Source organism: Botryllus schlosseri, chromosome 9, assembly GCF_051294905.1.
Source record: "Botryllus schlosseri isolate E-star chromosome 9, Bs_hap1, whole genome shotgun sequence".
In the NCBI taxonomy this organism is placed as follows: Eukaryota; Metazoa; Chordata; class Ascidiacea; order Stolidobranchia; family Styelidae; genus Botryllus; species Botryllus schlosseri.
The window spans coordinates 4,513,379-4,532,336 of NC_137244.1; the positions used below are offsets into that span (position 1 = coordinate 4,513,379).

General features: G+C 43.7%; 1 protein-coding gene and 1 long non-coding RNA gene across 2 annotated transcripts; both read left to right on the forward strand.

Moving 5' to 3' along the window:
* The first annotated feature begins 12,389 nt into the window (after positions 1-12,389).
* LOC145446647 (uncharacterized) lies at positions 12,390-15,533 on the forward strand. The gene has a single exon (XM_080324998.1). The coding sequence runs from the start codon at positions 12,390-12,392 to the stop codon at positions 15,531-15,533; it is 3,144 nt and encodes a 1,047-aa protein (XP_080181124.1).
* A 1,031-nt stretch (positions 15,534-16,564) lies between these two features.
* On the forward strand, positions 16,565-17,591 carry LOC145446645 (uncharacterized). The gene is made up of 2 exons (XR_013917323.1): positions 16,565-16,700; positions 16,757-17,591. It is a non-coding gene; the product is annotated as an uncharacterized LOC145446645 (long non-coding RNA).
* Positions 17,592-18,958: the final 1,367 nt, after the last annotated feature.

Here is an 18,958-nt window from a genome sequence, read left to right on the forward strand (position 1 = left end):
CGTTGTACATGTCGGCCGTGTTTCCATGACCAGGCGTAATCCGACCGTGACTTGGCCGAACTAGGTGGGCGAAGCGATCGCGATGACGTTTTTGACTTACTTTATGTAATAATTTCATAATAATCACAAGATTGCGATAAAATGACTCGGTAGGAATGAGCCGAGATGACTTGTAGCGGCCATTCAGTCAAATAACACGCTTTGGCCTTGAACACGTAGGCCTAAATCCATCCATCATGTAAATTGGTCATGATGAACCAATTGCTTAAAACTAACAGAAGATAAAATAAAATGGAAAAAGATGAAAATTGGTGGCATATCTTAGTATGCGGGGGATATAGATATGGGATATCGTGGTCCAATAATTTCGTGCACAGAATAGTAACTTGTCCAGTAGTCTACCGGTACTACTGTTTCGTCGTCATGATTCAGACATGAACTTCCAGTGTCCTGTTGATGATTTGCTTACAAGGGGAATGTGAATAAGTTCACCTAGTTTGTGGTCAAACGGTATAGTTTGTATTGTACATAGCACCAGAACACAAACCCTCGAATTGTGGCAGCAGCGTATGTCATCATATCGCGGAGATTTCGGTAGCCTACGGGAAATTCGTAGCAGTACCGGTAGGCTACTACTAAATTCCATAGCAATCATAATTAAATTTCGGGTTTTTCAAGACGTCCAAGATCCGTCCGGAGTGCAGCCATAGTTAATTTGATGCGAAAAGTGTATTGTAAGTAGCGAATACCAATTCGCTAATCCAAGACACAGCGCAAGCATGGCCGAAGGGCTAAGCCGAAGGATTCACTCGATGGCCGACGAGTCGGCCGACGTGGGTGTGCAATCTGAGCATGTGCAACAAAATTCTCTCTTTCGTCGGCCGAATCTCTCGAAAATGGGCCCATCGGCCGCGCATGGAAACGCAGTATCTGACGCCATCCTGGAGGTCAGCCTTGGAAAATGAGAAAAAGAGAGAGATTTTTTAGAGAACATTTTTGTGTATTCAGTCTTATAAAAATACCTACACATGTCACGGGGTGTCGATAGAGGGCGGACACGGTAGAGGGCTATAGTCCGCCCACTTTTAAACTGCAATCACAGTATGAATTTGAAAAGTGATGCTCAATTCTGCAAAATATGCCCCCCTTCAAAAGAAAACTGGAATGCGCATGTGTCGAAAATGTGGCAAATAGAAGCCTCCTTACGGTATCAAATCATCCAGTTTAATTATGTCAAATGTGAAAAATCATTTCACTGACAGCTTAAAACGATGAAACTGACATTGCGCTGAATTTTGTGCTTCTGAGATAAATTCCAGCGGTGATTTGGATATCTTACTGTGGAGTTACGCTAGTCAGTCCATCATGCATGCATTCACAGTGTCTCTTTTGCAAAGCTGTGCAATTATAGAGGGATCATCAATGATGTTACCTAGGTCTTATATCCAGCACCGTAACTGCCGCACCCCAAACCCCCCAATTGGGGGGGGCCCGAGCTCGAAGGGGCCCAAAATTATTTCGTGAATTAGCATAAATCATGGAGTATTTTTTGAAAATTTATGCAACTTTTTCAAAATTTTTTCGCGCTGCGCGCGAATTCGAGTAGATATTTATCTTTATTATCGGGCCATTACCGCGCCACGACCCACCAAGACATACAATCAAGTTTTAGGCCATATAACATGCGTCTCCAAGAAGTGTGCCAGAACGATCGGCAGCGAGAAAACCTTGGCCGAAAAGGTGTATGCCCGTATGGTGACCGAAGACTTCGTTATATATACAAAATACATATAGGTTTAGGGGAGATGTGGTACCGATGGATCAAAAATTGGAAAATTATCGCTGGCCCCAAAATGTTCAGCCGAAAACAGCAGGTCTTTTGCTGGCTCGGCACTTTGATACAAGCTCTACCTATCGCGCACATATGCATGAATATCCGTCTTTTCAAAAAATATTTATGGACGTTCAAAATTTGTTGCTCGAACGTGTCATCGGTCCCCACCCGGTGGGTCCAATGGCACACGACCCGGGGACCTATAACACATATTCCCTAAATACCTCAGATGTGACAACTTTTCTTGCTCGGTATTATAATCTAAGCTACAGTAAGCCAAAGAAGAATGTTTGATCGCAACCGTCAAGAAATAGAATAAATATTAACTCAAATGTTGTCATAAAATCACGTTTCGATTTAGGCTCGGACTTATAAATTTGAGGGTACATACATATTGCCCGAAAATCGACAGTGTGACTTCCAAACACCTCGTTATAGCGATAAAACATCATATACAATTATTACATAAAGATTTTCTGTACGTAGGCATGTTTCATTTGTTTTATGATTAGTATGCTTGATTATTTTGCTTGATTTGGCTATTGTATCATCGGTCCCCACCCTACGAATTTTATACATGAATCGAAAAAAATTCCACTCGAGGAAAGTACTGAAAAAAATAATAGGTGCCATTATATAGCCTGATACAAGCCCTGCACTTCACAATAAAAATGATTGCTGGTTTGTTCGTGTTGAAGGTTACAAAGAAAAATGTATATGTCGATATAAATTTACTTTACACCGCCCAAAACAAAAAACATCTGTGAGAGACCCCATAGCTCGCGCACGTCGATTTTTTTGTATGTGAGGAAAGATTTTGCCAGCAAGCAATTATAGACAAGTTCACGGAGTGTAATCATGGAATTATCATAGAGAATTTTCAAAGTATTTTCGGTCCCAGTGATCCATCGGCAACACATCTCCCCTAATTATTGTCCATAGGCGCCTAAATGACTGGCGCCGAATGTTCCTGTCTTTGCAATCTGAACCTCACAAGACAAATACCATCCCACTGGGAAAAATTTTACGCCAGTGAAGAAATACCAATTTGAAATTGTGTGCGTCTCTTAGTTTAGAAACCTGTTTGGGCGATTCTATATTTTTTGATATAGCGGACTGGAAGTCACGAAATAACATCATGTAACGAAGTCATATCAACGGGTCCGCCAGCCGGAAGATGTTTAATTATTATTTACGGGCCCTCCCATTTTCAAGACACTTCACTCAGCTCTACCTGTAACTCTAATTACTTGAGTAGAGAGAACAATAAATTGATAGCATAATATATATGCAATCGCCGATCTGATTGACCGATTTTATCATAAATTATCGAAAATTTTCGCGTTTCGCGCTGCCTCACAATACAGTACAGATGATTTCGTGACAAACGCGAACAACGTGACCCCCCCATTTTCGATAATTTATGATAAAATCGGTCAATCAGATCGGCGATTGCATATATATTATGCTATCAATTTATTGTCCTCTCTACTCAAGTAATTAGAGTTACAGGTAGAGCTGAGTGAAGTGTCTTGAAAATGGGAGGGCCCGTAAATAATAATTAAACATCTTCCGGCTGGCGGACCCGTTGATATGACTTCGTTACATGATGTTATTTCGTGACTTCCAGTCCGCTATATCAAAAAATATAGAATCGCCCAAACAGGTTTCTAAACTAAGAGACGCACACAATTTCAAATTGGTATTTCTTCACTGGCGTAAAATTTTTCCCAGTGGGATGGTATTTGTCTTGTGAGGTTCAGATTGCAAAGACAGGAACATTCGGCGCCAGTCATTTAGGCGCCTATGGACAATAATTAGGGGAGATGTGTTACCGATGGATCACTGGGACCGAAAATACTTTGAAAATTCTCTATGATAATTCCATGATTACACTCCGTGAACTTGTCTATAATTGCTTGCTGGCAAAATCTTTCCTCACATACAAAAAAATCGACGTGCGCGAGCTATGGGGTCTCTCACAGATGTTTTTTGTTTTGGGCGGTGTAAAGTAAATTTATATCGACATATACATTTTTCTTTGTAACCTTCAACACGAACAAACCAGCAATCATTTTTATTGTGAAGTGCAGGGCTTGTATCAGGCTATATAATGGCACCTATTATTTTTTTCAGTACTTTCCTCGAGTGGAATTTTTTTCGATTCATGTATAAAATTCGTAGGGTGGGGACCGATGATACAATAGCCAAATCAAGCAAAATAATCAAGCATACTAATCATAAAACAAATGAAACATGCCTACGTACAGAAAATCTTTATGTAATAATTGTATATGATGTTTTATCGCTATAACGAGGTGTTTGGAAGTCACACTGTCGATTTTCGGGCAATATGTATGTACCCTCAAATTTATAAGTCCGAGCCTAAATCGAAACGTGATTTTATGACAACATTTGAGTTAATATTTATTCTATTTCTTGACGGTTGCGATCAAACATTCTTCTTTGGCTTACTGTAGCTTAGATTATAATACCGAGCAAGAAAAGTTGTCACATCTGAGGTATTTAGGGAATATGTGTTATAGGTCCCCGGGTCGTGTGCCATTGGACCCACCGGGTGGGGACCGATGACACGTTCGAGCAACAAATTTTGAACGTCCATAAATATTTTTTGAAAAGACGGATATTCATGCATATGTGCGCGATAGGTAGAGCTTGTATCAAAGTGCCGAGCCAGCAAAAGACCTGCTGTTTTCGGCTGAACATTTTGGGGCCAGCGATAATTTTCCAATTTTTGATCCATCGGTACCACATCTCCCCTAAACCTATATGTATTTTGTATATATAACGAAGTCTTCGGTCACCATACGGGCATACACCTTTTCGGCCAAGGTTTTCTCGCTGCCGATCGTTCTGGCACACTTCTTGGAGACGCATGTTATATGGCCTAAAACTTGATTGTATGTCTTGGTGGGTCGTGGCGCGGTAATGGCCCGATAATAAAGATAAATATCTACTCGAATTCGCGCGCAGCGCGAAAAAATTTTGAAAAAGTTGCATAAATTTTCAAAAAATACTCCATGATTTATGCTAATTCACGAAATAATTTTGGGCCCCTTCGAGCTCGGGCCCCCCCAATTGGGGGGTTTGGGGTGCGGCAGTTACGGTGCTGGATATAAGACCTAGGTAACATCATTGATGATCCCTCTATAATTGCACAGCTTTGCAAAAGAGACACTGTGAATGCATGCATGATGGACTGACTAGCGTAACTCCACAGTAAGATATCCAAATCACCGCTGGAATTTATCTCAGAAGCACAAAATTCAGCGCAATGTCAGTTTCATCGTTTTAAGCTGTCAGTGAAATGATTTTTCACATTTGACATAATTAAACTGGATGATTTGATACCGTAAGGAGGCTTCTATTTGCCACATTTTCGACACATGCGCATTCCAGTTTTCTTTTGAAGGGGGGCATATTTTGCAGAATTGAGCATCACTTTTCAAATTCATACTGTGATTGCAGTTTAAAAGTGGGCGGACTATAGCCCTCTACCGTGTCCGCCCCCTATCGACACCCCGTGACATGTGTAGGTATTTTTATAAGACTGAATACACAAAAATGTTCTCTAAAAAATCTCTCTCTTTTTCTCATTTTCCAAGGCTGACCTCCAGGATGGCGTCAGATACTGCGTTTCCATGCGCGGCCGATGGGCCCATTTTCGAGAGATTCGGCCGACGAAAGAGAGAATTTTGTTGCACATGCTCAGATTGCACACCCACGTCGGCCGACTCGTCGGCCATCGAGTGAATCCTTCGGCTTAGCCCTTCGGCCATGCTTGCGCTGTGTCTTGGATTAGCGAATTGGTATTCGCTACTTACAATACACTTTTCGCATCAAATTAACTATGGCTGCACTCCGGACGGATCTTGGACGTCTTGAAAAACCCGAAATTTAATTATGATTGCTATGGAATTTAGTAGTAGCCTACCGGTACTGCTACGAATTTCCCGTAGGCTACCGAAATCTCCGCGATATGATGACATACGCTGCTGCCACAATTCGAGGGTTTGTGTTCTGGTGCTATGTACAATACAAACTATACCGTTTGACCACAAACTAGGTGAACTTATTCACATTCCCCTTGTAAGCAAATCATCAACAGGACACTGGAAGTTCATGTCTGAATCATGACGACGAAACAGTAGTACCGGTAGACTACTGGACAAGTTACTATTCTGTGCTCGAAATTATTGGACCACGATATCCCATATCTATATCCCCCGCATACTAAGATATGCCACCAATTTTCATCTTTTTCCATTTTATTTTATCTTCTGTTAGTTTTAAGCAATTGGTTCATCATGACCAATTTACATGATGGATGGATTTAGGCCTACGTGTTCAAGGCCAAAGCGTGTTATTTGACTGAATGGCCGCTACAAGTCATCTCGGCTCATTCCTACCGAGTCATTTTATCGCAATCTTGTGATTATTATGAAATTATTACATAAAGTAAGTCAAAAACGTCATCGCGATCGCTTCGCCCACCTAGTTCGGCCAAGTCACGGTCGGATTACGCCTGGTCATGGAAACACGGCCGACATGTACAACGCATGCGTCATGGCCTTTCGGCCAACCGTCGGCCGAGCATGGAAACGAAGTAAGAGAGTCGAAAATGATGCTTCAGTGCGTAGTCACCGTTGCCAGGTTTCGAACAAGCCGTAAACCATGGCCGGGCCATTCCATTCACAGACAAACGATGTTCACATCACTACCTCTTCAAATCTCCTTAAATTTGGTACACGCAGAGATGAGCTTATTCCAAACAGGATGAACTTTATTTTATGAAAATTGGACTTTGGGGTCAAAAGTTACGTCACTTTGAAAATTGACAATTTTCTGCTCATTCCGGGTTTGCACATCTCAGGTTTTATTAATGAAATATTCAAGAAGGTGTAGCTAGATGTTGGACGACAGTTGAGATACGGCACTTGGATTTATCTGAGCTTATCTGATTGTAAATTTCCAAGTGAAATTTAATACCCTGGAGGTTAGGGTCAAAGGTTAAGTTGAGGTGAAATCTAAAATCAGTCAGGCGTAACACGATTTAGACAGCGGATTGCTCAAAAACATATTAAAATATTTTGGAAAAAACGATCTTAAATGAAAGTTTGCTTCAAGGAGAATTCGTTCATAGCTGTTTGATTTGGGTTTTGAAACTGTCAAGTGATGAAATTGCAGTTTTAAGAGCACACTTCATTTGTACATGGAAATGCAGTACTAGTAGGGCGTGTTCGGACATCGAGATTCTGGGCTGGGGTATATGTGGGCAACATGTCTGGGGTGTGTTCGGACTGTGTTGCCATTCGGACATCGTATCTGGGGCAGACATGGGGTGATTACTTCATGAATGTAATCGATTGCGATTACGATTACTTCAGAATCACGCGGTTACGATTACAGCAAAATAAGGAAGTAGTCGATTACGATTACATTGGAAAAGTAATCACGATTACTCACGACTACATTTGTTTTGCTTCTTAGGACTGTAATATTAAAGGATATATTGGAAGACAATACAAGGATTGCGATGACAGGGCTTAATGAAATATCAAGTCTCTTCATACACCATGCGTCATTTGCTTATTATGTCATAATATACCAATTGCCCAACTTTATTGGGATGATTTATCGCACCCAGCGATTTGCATTATGGCCAGGTCTTTACCTGGCGCACCCCAAATTCCTTAATTGGGTGGGGAGCGTGCTCGAAGGGGACTCAAACATAACATAAATTATACATAAATTATAGAGTATTTTCGAGAATTTAATTAATTCTTGAAAAGGTTCTTCGAGCTTCGTGATTCAAATTTCTCCTGTACAGGGGTCGCCAACGCGGATCAAATGAGTCGTCCGCGGTCGCTGTAGCAAATATTCAAATGAAAGATTTGAAAGTTGAAGCTGGTTTCATATGAGCAGCAGTTGAACATGGCTCGGCCGACCCCAAGGAATATACGAACGCAGTCGCTCGGGGCATTGCTGGTCTTCGCCCACGCGGCGGCTCAACGGGAATCTATAGTTAATATTCCCGAGTCTCGAAGCGGGGATGAGTGCTTTGGCGCACACTGCAGCAACGCAACTGAGGCTGGAGGAGCTGGTGTGAGTCCCGGCGAGTGAGCGTTTTTTGTACTTGGTAAGGGGCGGAAACCCGGCCCAGTGCTCTGATTGTCTTACTATAAGTGAATAAATCCAACTGAGCACGGATCAATAGCGGGAGTAAGAGGTAACCCGTCGGTCGTCGCAATAATCAGTGCACACTACACAAGATGTAGTTTTTTGTTTCAAAACGGTTGGCGACCCCTGCTCCAGTAGATAGCTGGGTTTGAAATGCATACCTCTTCCCCTAGAGAAAAAACATGCATATGCTATTTTATGGGAACAGGCATTTTGGAGCCGGTCATCACCGCGCCACGATCCCACAACACACCAAAAGACATATGCAGTTTCAGCCAACACGCAACTCCACGGGATGTGATACCAAAGAAATACCTTGGCCGAAACTTAGGGTATTCGTCCATTGTCAATAGCCGCGCTGGGTGGGCGTGACTAATAATAGTCCTGTCCTTCCAATCTGAGCCCGCAATGCAAATGCCACCCTGCGCATCCACATAGGAATAAAGCCATGACAATTTGCGTGTGCGTCTCACGAAAGATATTATTTTGGTTTGCTACGTTTGGGCGAGTACAATATCTTTTGATTAATCAACAGACTGGAGGTCACGAATTAACAACCTACAAAAAAGTAATTATAACAACATACCAGATGCTATAATTATGAATTACGTGCCCCAGCTCTACAAATAAATCTGACACTCGGGGCTGAGAGAGGTTAAAAATGAATAGTAATCTAATGCAATGACCAATATTATTGACGAAATTCAGTTTTGAAAGTTGACCAACGGTTGGAGTGGGGGACGAATTGCTGTTGGTTCTGATTCTAGCTATATCCCACGCTAACATGTCAGGCTATATAAGCGGATGGTTACGGCGGCAGGTCCAAATGCTGAGTAACGAAGTGTGAAATAACAATTGGCGCCCGTTTCAAGTAGTCATAGGAGACTAAGATACAGTGAACATAAAAATTCTGCATTCAACTTAATACAGATACTGCGAGCTGCTGTTTCGAGAAACGGTTAAGCACGGCTCGGTTATGATATATATCAGAAGCTGTTTATTTGTAATGCTTCGTTTTGGAAATTGCAATGTTTTATTTGACGAGTACAAAATTCCGAATTTTTGTCAGCGGTACGTGCGTACGTAGGCCTACTGCTCGCCAAGCAGAAACGGTGAAACTGTGTTTAACTGAGCACAACCAGACATCAATACATAAGTTACTATTTGAAACTATAGGCAGAGTGGTGATCAATATCCTGCTGCGAGGTGGGGGCTTCTGTAGTGTATTGATAACCTGATATACACCACGGGGGTGTTCTTACAATCATACTACAATGTCTCCATCACATGTCTGTTTGCTATGTGTAGATACTTCTTACGCAATGACGAGCGGAGCTAATACTTCTTACGTAAAGATGAGTAGTGGCGTTTGAAAATTAGACGTTTGTGCTATCGCTAACGTGGTCTCATTCTTGTTCACGAATATTCAGTTAATGTCATAGTCCTTGTACAAATAAAAAGTAATTGTTCTTTCACAAAGAAATCGATTAGATATGGGAAGTAGTCGATTACGATTACGATTACTTCGGATTTTTTTCGAATGTAATCGATTGCGATTACGATTACTTCAGAATGCTGTAATCGTCGTAATCGATTACGATTACTAATCGCGATTACCCCATGTCTGATCTGGGGTGAGTTCGGACTGTTTTGCCCCTCGGACATCGTGTCCATGTCGTGTTCGGACATCATGTATGGGGTGTTACGACTGTGCTGCCACTTGGACATCGTGTCTGGGGGTGTTCGGATATCATGCCTGGGGTGTGTTCGGATTGTATTGTCACTTGGACATCGTGTCAGGGGGTGTTCGGATATCATGCCTGGGGTGTGTTTGGAATGTGTTGCCATTCAGATATCGTGTCTGGGGTGAGTTCGGACTGTTTCTCCCTCGGACATCGTGTCTAGGGTGTGTTCGGACATCATGTCTTGGGTGCGTTCGGACAGTTTTGCAACTCGGACATCGTGGCTAGGGTGTGTTTGGAATTTGTTGCCATTTGGACATCGTGTCTAGGGCGTGTTCGTACAGCATGCCTGATGTGTTAGGACTGTGTTGTCACTGGGACATCGCGTCTGGAGGGAGTTGTTCGGACATCATGCCTGGGGTGTGTTCGGACTGTGTTTTCACTCGGACATCGTGTCTGGAATAGGTTTGTGCTGCGCCAGACATGCCTCCGACCTGATATCTGCGCACTATTTTTATCCGGACATGCTCCGGTGCTGATACCTGTGCTCTAAATACCCCCAGGCATGGTCCGAACCGGATATATGCGCGATTAATGGACACAGACATGCGTCAGACGTGATACCTGCGTCCTCCTAAACGACGCATGACTTATATATGACATATGTCTGCAGTTTTTGCTGATATCTGCGATAGCCGGGTACATCCACAGTAGTGATAGATGAGTATCTGTTTGTGATGCGCACTATTTTAATCTGGACATGTTTCGGTGCTGATACCTGCGCACCAAATACTCCCAGGTATGGTCCGGACCTGATATCTGCGCGATGAATGGACACAGAATGCTTCAGACGTGATTCCCGCGTCCTAAATGATGCGTGACGCCGTGACCTATATATGACCTCTATGTTTGCGGTTTTTGGTGATATCTGCGATAGCTGAGTATATCCACTGTATCGATAGCTCCACAATTCCACATCCACAGTAGTGGTATCAGTGATAGCTGAGCATATCCACAGTAGTGATAGCTGTGGATATACTCAGCTAATACTACTGTGGATATTCCCAGCTATCGCAGATATCAGCAAAAACCGCAGAAATAGAGGTCATGCGTCGTTTAGGACGCAGGTATCACGTCTGACTCATGTCTGTCGTCCGTTAAGCGCGCAGATATCAGGTCCGGACCATGCCTGCAAGTATTTGGTGCGCAGGTATCAGCTCCGAAGCATGTCCAGATTAAAATAGTGCGCATCACAAACATATATACTCATCTACCACTACTGTGGATGTGGAATTGTGGATATACTCAGCTATCGCTACAGTGGATATACTCAGCTATCGCAGATATTACCAAAAACCGCAAACATAGAGGTCATATATAGGTCACGCATCATTTAGGACGCGGGTATCACGTCTGAAGCATGTCCGTATCCATTCAGCGCGCAGATATCCGGTCCGGACCATGCCTGGAGGTATTTAGTGCGCAGATATCAGCACCGAAGCATATATTCGGATAACAATAGTGCGCAGATATCAGGTCTGAGGCATGTCTGGCGCAGCACGAACATATCTTAGACGCGATGTCCGAATGGCAACACAGTCCGAACACATCTCAGGCATGATGTCCGAACGCACCCAAGACACGATGTCCGAGTCCCAATACAATCCGAACACACCCCAGGCATGATGTCCGAACACCCCCAGACACGATGTCCGAGTGGCAGCACAGTCCTAACACCACAGACATGATGTCCGAACACGCCCTAGACACGATGTCCGAATGGCGACACAGTCCGAACACATCCCAGGTATGATGTCCTAGCACCCCCCAGACACGAAGTCCAAGTCACAATACAATCCGAACACACCCCAGGAAGATGTCCGAACACGCCCTAGACTCGATGTTCGGATGAAAACACATTACGAACACAGCCTAGGCACGATATCCGAGTTGCAAAACTGTCCATTCGTACCCAAGACATGATGTCCCGAACACACCCCATACACGATGGTCGAAGGGCAAAACAGTCCGAACTCACCCCAGATACGATGTCCGATTGGCAACACAGTCCGAACACACCCCAGACATGTTGCCCGCACACACCCCAGACTCGATGTCCGGACACGCCCTACTAGTACTGCATTTCCATGTACAAATGAAGTGTGCTCTTAAAACTGCAACTTCATCACTTTACAGTTTCAAAACCCAAATCAAACAGCTATGAACGAATTCTCCTTGAAGCAGACTTTCATTTAAGATCGTTTTTTCCAAAATATTTTAATATGTTTTTGAGCAATCCGCTGTCTAAATAGTGTAACGCCTGACTGATTTTAGATTTCCCCATCAATTTAACCTTTGACTCTAACATTCAGGGTATTAAATTTCACTTGGAAATATAGACGATCAGACAAGCTTCAGATAAATCCAAGTGCCGTATCTCAACTGTCGTCCAACATCTATCTACACCTTCTTGAATATTTCATTAATAAAACCTGAGATGTGCAGACCCGAATGAGCAGAAAATTTTCAATTTTCAAAATGACGTAACTTTGGACCCCAGAGTCCAATTTTCATAAAATAAAGTTCATCCTGTTTGGAATAAGCTCATCTCAGCGTGTACCAAATTTCGGTAGATTTTAAGAGGTAGTGATGTGAACATCGTTTGTCTGTATATGGAATGGCCCGAATCCCAGCGCTTGAAATTCGCGAAAGATCCCGAATTCTTTCGAAAGTACAAAGAAAAAATCGACGAGTATCTATCTCGAGGGTACGCTCAAGTTGTTCCGCCAGACTTGCTGCCTTCCTCTGAACGAACGTTCTACCTCGTCCATTTTCACACCCGGCAACAAAAGATGCGAATAGTCTTCGACGCAAGCCGCAAATTCTCCGGTACCAGTCTGAATAGCCAACTGCTCAGTGGCCCTGACGTGAATTCTTCTCTCATCGGGGTCCTATGCCGTTTCCGTATGGGCAGGCACCCTTGGGTTGCAGACCTCGCTCAGATGTTCTCAAGAATACAAACCTATCCAGAAGATGCGGATAGCTTGCGATTCCTCTGGTTCGCCGACAGCAAACTAGAGGGTAGAGCAACCGATTACCAGATGACATCTCACGTATTCGGAAGCACGTCCTCTCCATGTGTTGCTCAATTCTGCCTACGACAGATAGTCTTGCAAAACGGCACGAACGCCGCCAAGCCTACTCTCGACTGTATCCTCCGGAACACGTATGTCGATGACATACTCCATTCATCAGATGATCTCGAGACCTCTATCAAGATCGTCGAAGAACTGCGAACGCTTTTCGCACATTACGGATTCAATCTGACGAAATTTGCCAGCGGTAGTTCTGCGATTATGTCCCGGATTCCCGGAGAAGCCCGCGCTTCCAATCTGGTTGATCTCGACTTCGCAAATTCAGATAACGAGCGAACGTTGGGTGTTATCTGGAACATGAATGAAGACACACTCCGTGCACGCACTAACATTGTACCTAAGCCTTTCACTCGCAGAGGCATCGCAAGTCAAATCGCTCAGATCTATACTCCTTTCGGATACCTGAGCCCGTTTCTGTTACCAGCAAGGGCACTTCTACAGGAAATTTCTCGTCTCGACCTAGATTGGGACACACCGATCGACGAGAGTTTCAGTGCGAAGTGGACCAAATGGGTCAATTCGCTTCCGGAACTCGAAAAGCTTTCATTTCCCAGGTGTTATAAACCGCCAGGATTCTCGCCCGTGAACATTCAACTACACGCTTTTGCCGATGCTAGTAAATCCGGCTATGCAGCCTGTTGCTATTTTCGCTTCGAGGACTCTGACGGCAACGTCCACATATCATTTGTCAGAGGCATCTCCAGGGTCGTGCCGCAGAATGCTCCCAGCATTCCCAAACTGGAACTCACGGCTGCCGTAACCTGCATCAAGCTCGCCCGAGACGTTATAAAAGACGTTGACTACAATATCGACTCTGTTCACTACTGGACCGACAGTACCTCAGTGCTCCAAAGCATCAGGAGCACTTCGGCCCGATTCGACACTTTTGTACATCAACGACTACTCAAGATTCGTGCTCTGTCGCGAGTCCAGCAATGGCAGCATGTTGCCTCCGCCAACAATCCAGCAGATACTGGCTCACGTGGCGTAATGCCCCATCGTTGGCAGCTCGCAAGAATGTGGTTCGAGGGGCCCGACTTCTTGCTCCAGCCTGCAGACTCATGGCCTGGACACAACAAAGCTCACCGTTCCGCAACAAAAATCGAACCAGTGTTTTCGATAGACGTAACACCTACAACGAGATCGCTGAACGACTACCTGAACAGTTTTTCCTCTTTCACGAAACTAGTCCGCTCGACCGCCTGGATCTTACGACTACGTTCTGTGCTGCGCACGAAGGCAAAAGGCCCGTCTGGCGACCCGCTGTTTGCACCGCGCACCGGTTTCCTCACCGTCGATGAGCTGGAGGAAGCGACAAGAGAAATTGTTAGACTCGTGCAAAGCGAGTCGTTCCCTGGTGCTACCAAACCGTTTCATGACAACGCACGCGCCACCGATCAGTTTCTCGTTTACAGAAAGCTTGTTCCCAATTCTTTGGCTAAATTGATACCGTACGTTTCAAATGGGGTTATGCGTGTGAAAGGCCGACTAAATCGCTCTCAGCTCCCGGAGGATGCAAAAAATCCTATGATATTGCCTTCCGGGCACCATGTCACTCGCTTGATCATTCGCCACTACCATGTCACGAATGGCCATTGTGGCACGCTACAAGTTCTGTCCCTAATTCGAGAAAAATTCTGGATCATGAGAGGCCAGACTTCCATTCGCAAAGTGCTCAACAAATGTATATTCTGTCAATGTCGCCAAGCGACTCTAGGCTCCCAATACATGGCCGACCTCCCGCATTACCGCCTCACGCCACACAAAAATGTTTTCAATTACACAATGGTTGATTATTTTGGTCCGTTGTCCTGCCGACGCAATCGCACCGAGCTCAAGCGCTACGGCTGCGTATTCACCTGCCTATGTACCCGTGCTGTCCACTTAGAAGTGGTCGAATCCCTAGAAACATCAGCCTTTCTGATGGCATTTTTCAAATTCTGTGACATCCGGGGCAGGCCAGCCCATATTTTCAGCGACAACGCTACAACCTTTGTTGGTGCGCAAAAAGAACTTGCGAAGGCTGTCGGTAATCTAAACTCAAAGCAAGTGGCCTCGTCCCTAGCCGACAGAGGCATCCAATGGCACTTTTCACCCAGTCTCGCCCCGCACTTCAATGGCTGCGTCGAGCGAGTGGTAGCCTTGTGCAAACGTGTTCTTTATGCTCTGAATCACAATGCAATATTTCACGATAACACATTATCTGCACTGTTTTATGGAGTCGCTCGTATTTTAAACGATAGGCCATTGACGCCACTTTCCGATGACACAGGCGACTTACCGTGTCTGACCCCCAATTCAATAATTCTCGGAAGGCTTGACCCCTCTGTCCCAACTCACAAATTCTGTAAAGCAGATGATTATTCCAAAAATTGGCGTTGTGTCCAGCGCAAACTCGATCTCTTTTGGGAAAGGTGGTTAAAAGAGTACCTACCGTTGTTGCAATCTCGCTCCAAGTGGCTTGACCAAACACCTAACTTCAAAGTAGGGGATGTAGTTCTCATGTCCGACTCAAATGCGCCCCGCGGCAAGTGGCCCAAGGCTATTGTTGAGGAGGTTTTCCCTGATCAGCACGGATTGGTGCGTAAAGTTACCGTACGTACGCCCATTGGTACTTATAGCCGCGACATCCGCAAATTGTGTCGTCTTGAACTGGAATAACTTTCATTTTTATATTGCATGCTTTCTTCTTCTTGCCAATTTTGCATCACGGTTACTCATGACGCACATTTCTGTACATTGCCTTCGCTTGCTGATGCTATATTAGCTTTCTGTACATTGTTTCTGGTTTGTATATTTCTTCACTCCCCGATTGCCTTCATAATCTGAAAACCTCCATTCCTTCATTTATTCCTGTGTCTCAACGATAACTGCCTTTTGCAATTATGTTTCGCCACGGGGGCGGCTATGTCAAGTTGGTTTTCAGACTGTATCTATGATAACGTCACACATGACCGCCTCGCCGCATGAGAGCAAGTGTAGTAGCACATGCTCAGCCTTTCCTTAGTCGCCGCATTGTAAACAGGGTCCTTTGTCGTTCTTGATTCTAACTGTCATTATTGTGATCTCATATTTAGAGTATTTGCCAACGTAATTTTTAACGATATGCTATAGTCTGGGTTGTTGATCGTCATTCTACAATACACACAAAGGGGAACTTATTGTGTCTGGACTATATGCAGTCAGTTAATCATACTGAGTCAGTCATTACTCGCAACGATTGCTCCAGTCCAACTCGCCGTCGAGTTGTATCAGTTTCTGCGAAGGACTGATTGCGTCAATAACAACGACATTCTGTGAACCCAGTTCTACCCTTACAAGTCAAGGAAAGGCTGGTGTGTGCTCGCTTGTACCGAAACGCATAGAAAAAGTATCAACAGCGCAGCGTTTCTCTGTGGCGCGTTTGCACATCGCTATTGCCGCGACGTCAGCTGATCCCACTATAGAGTATGACTGGAGTGACGACTCGATTGTTCTCCCATTGTTAGCCGGCAGAATGGTCACGGTCAGATGGCTGCACCCAAAACAGGATCGCTCAGTGCTTGTTTCTATGGCGTTCAAGGGGATTCGTCGTGTATTTCTTGAAGTTGCGGCGGATTTACTTGGGCAGTTCAACATTTAGGTAGCGGTGGCGAGTCGTTATGACTAGTGAATAATACCGTGTAGCCTCTGTTATATTTTTCGCCAGAATTAGATTATAATTCGTCACGCATAGAAGTCGGTGTCATGGCTGATTCGGCCGTATCACTTTGGCATTTGGGGATGACTGGCAGGGTAAAGAGCAGCATCAAATCACAGACATGGGAGGAGTCAACAGCAAGGAATCTGGTAAGTAAATAGCCTATACTTTGCCTTTCCATGGAAAAACTTTGATGTGTTTTTAGACATACTTCAATATATTGGTGGAGTGCTTTTGGGAGCCATTTCTAAGCAAGCCAACGAAGCAATTGCCACATGCCTAACAAGTAACAACTGCAGCGCCATCCGGAAACCTCATTAAAGTGATGTAGAAGAAAGACAGTGGATTGAAGAGCCCATCTGAACAGTTTCATGGCATAGTTCTCCGCTTTTATGTTATCCACAGTAAAGAAATGACAAAACCCCTGAAAAAGATGAATTTTTTCAGGGTACTTGAGGCAATTCAATGCGATCCATGCTATAACGATTTGATTTACACTGTATCACTTCAATTTGGTTCAGACCTAAATGAGGTTGAGGATGTCATGGACAATGGCAATGAAACACTTGAATAACATCTGTTCTCACAATTTTGCGAAGTTTGCATTACACGAGAAGCAAAATAAGTCTTTAAAATTTTAGCGAGATAGCTTAAAAAAATGAACAATATGCTCTTTTAGCACCATTTTCTATACTTTCAAATCTCTTGTTTCAATCATGATGCTGTTGAAAGTCTTTGCTTTTTTGTTATTGTTGGAATTGTATAAGCCATGGTATTTCTTTACCTGTTATTGTTGTAATTGTATAAGCCATGGTATTTCTTTACCAATTTGACAATTGCTACTGCTATCACTGTGGGGTTTACTGTAATGTAAAGCAGGGGTGTCAAAGATACGACCCGCGGCCGCCTCCAGCCCGCCACACGATTTCATCCGGCCCACGAAGCAATTCTGAGTAGATTGAAATATTCTTATATTTTCCAGCATATCTGTTACAAATGTTGAGATTTTTGGCAGAAAATACATCCATGTTCATACGTCCCATTATAACCACCCGACTATATGGTTCCACTTTAGTTACCACTAGTAACAAGTAGGTGAAATGTACATCCAATTTCAAGAAGGCCAAAAGTGAACACCAAGTTCAGAGTTCTATACAAATGTGGACCAAGAACATGGTCAAGCTAGCAATTTGGCTTTTGAATGGTGTTATGGAATCAGTATCTTTCAGAGTCCTAACACAAGATGTTTTGGAAGCAGCATTTGTATCTTTGGTAACTTCAGTTGACATTCATTAATATTATTCAAGAATGTTGACCTGAATTAATGATTGCCTTTTAACAGTGGTCTTGATGAGATACAGCAGGAATCCAGATATTAGCCAAGTCAGTTACTCAGTAAATGCCTTATGCCAGCGTAAGGCTATAAAGAGAGGGATAGGTGCCAATACAACATATGCCTATGGTGATCAAAATCCTTCGACAAAAGTCTGCCAGGAACCCGTGACCAAGAAAAGATGCAGCGAATGTAGTTTCTGGTAGTGTTAGTATTGTAGTTTTTTCTCTCTGTGGCAAATGCTGCCTATCCACATTGGGATTCCCTACCTAAAAAAGGAAACCAATGCGTTGGTCGAAACCTTGACGTGGTGCATTGGCTTTCTACTAATGTCGACCGGCAGAGATCTTCCAAGCGAATTCCGGGGTATTCTAGTAGACAACGAGTTCCATTCAAGTGCGATTTTGCATACTTCCTCGGAGTAAGCTCTGAGCTGACTATTGTGAATCGAGATCAAGCAGAACATTAACATTACACAAAGCCCTGGTTCTAGTCATACTCAAGTTTCTGCGGTTATTAGACAATCGGACAGGCATACAAGACCACAAGACTGTTGCGATATTATTTGTTATATTCATACTCGAATTTCTGCAGTTAATATCTAGGACATATTTTCAATCAAAGATATTGTGAACTGCATATAGATATAGTTCAAGATCTTTCCACTTGTTCACTTTGTAGTATTCTTCAGTCGTCCTTTCCATGAATTCATCTCACAATAGCCGCTGCACACGAACCAGATATTCTATATTATACCTTCTGTCATTATATTTATATACGTAGCAAAGTCTATAAAGGATCAAAGCCACAATATCACATCAATCTCGTGAGAAATGTAACATAGGCTACACGGTAATATTCACTAGTCATAACGACTCGCCACCACTACCTAAATGTTGAAATGTCTAACTAAATCCGCCGCAACTTCAAGAAATACACAACGAATCGCCTTGAACGCCATAGAAACAAGCACTGAGCAATCCTGTTTTGGGTGTAGCCATCTGACCGTGACCATTCTGCCGGCTAACAATAGGAGAACAATCGAGTCGTCACTCCAGTCATACTCTATAATCC

Excerpts from the sequence above, each read along its gene's own strand:
- LOC145446647 (XM_080324998.1), top strand. The coding sequence starts at position 12,390 with ATGGAATGGCCCGAATCCCAGCGCTTGAAATTCGCGAAAGATCCCGAA.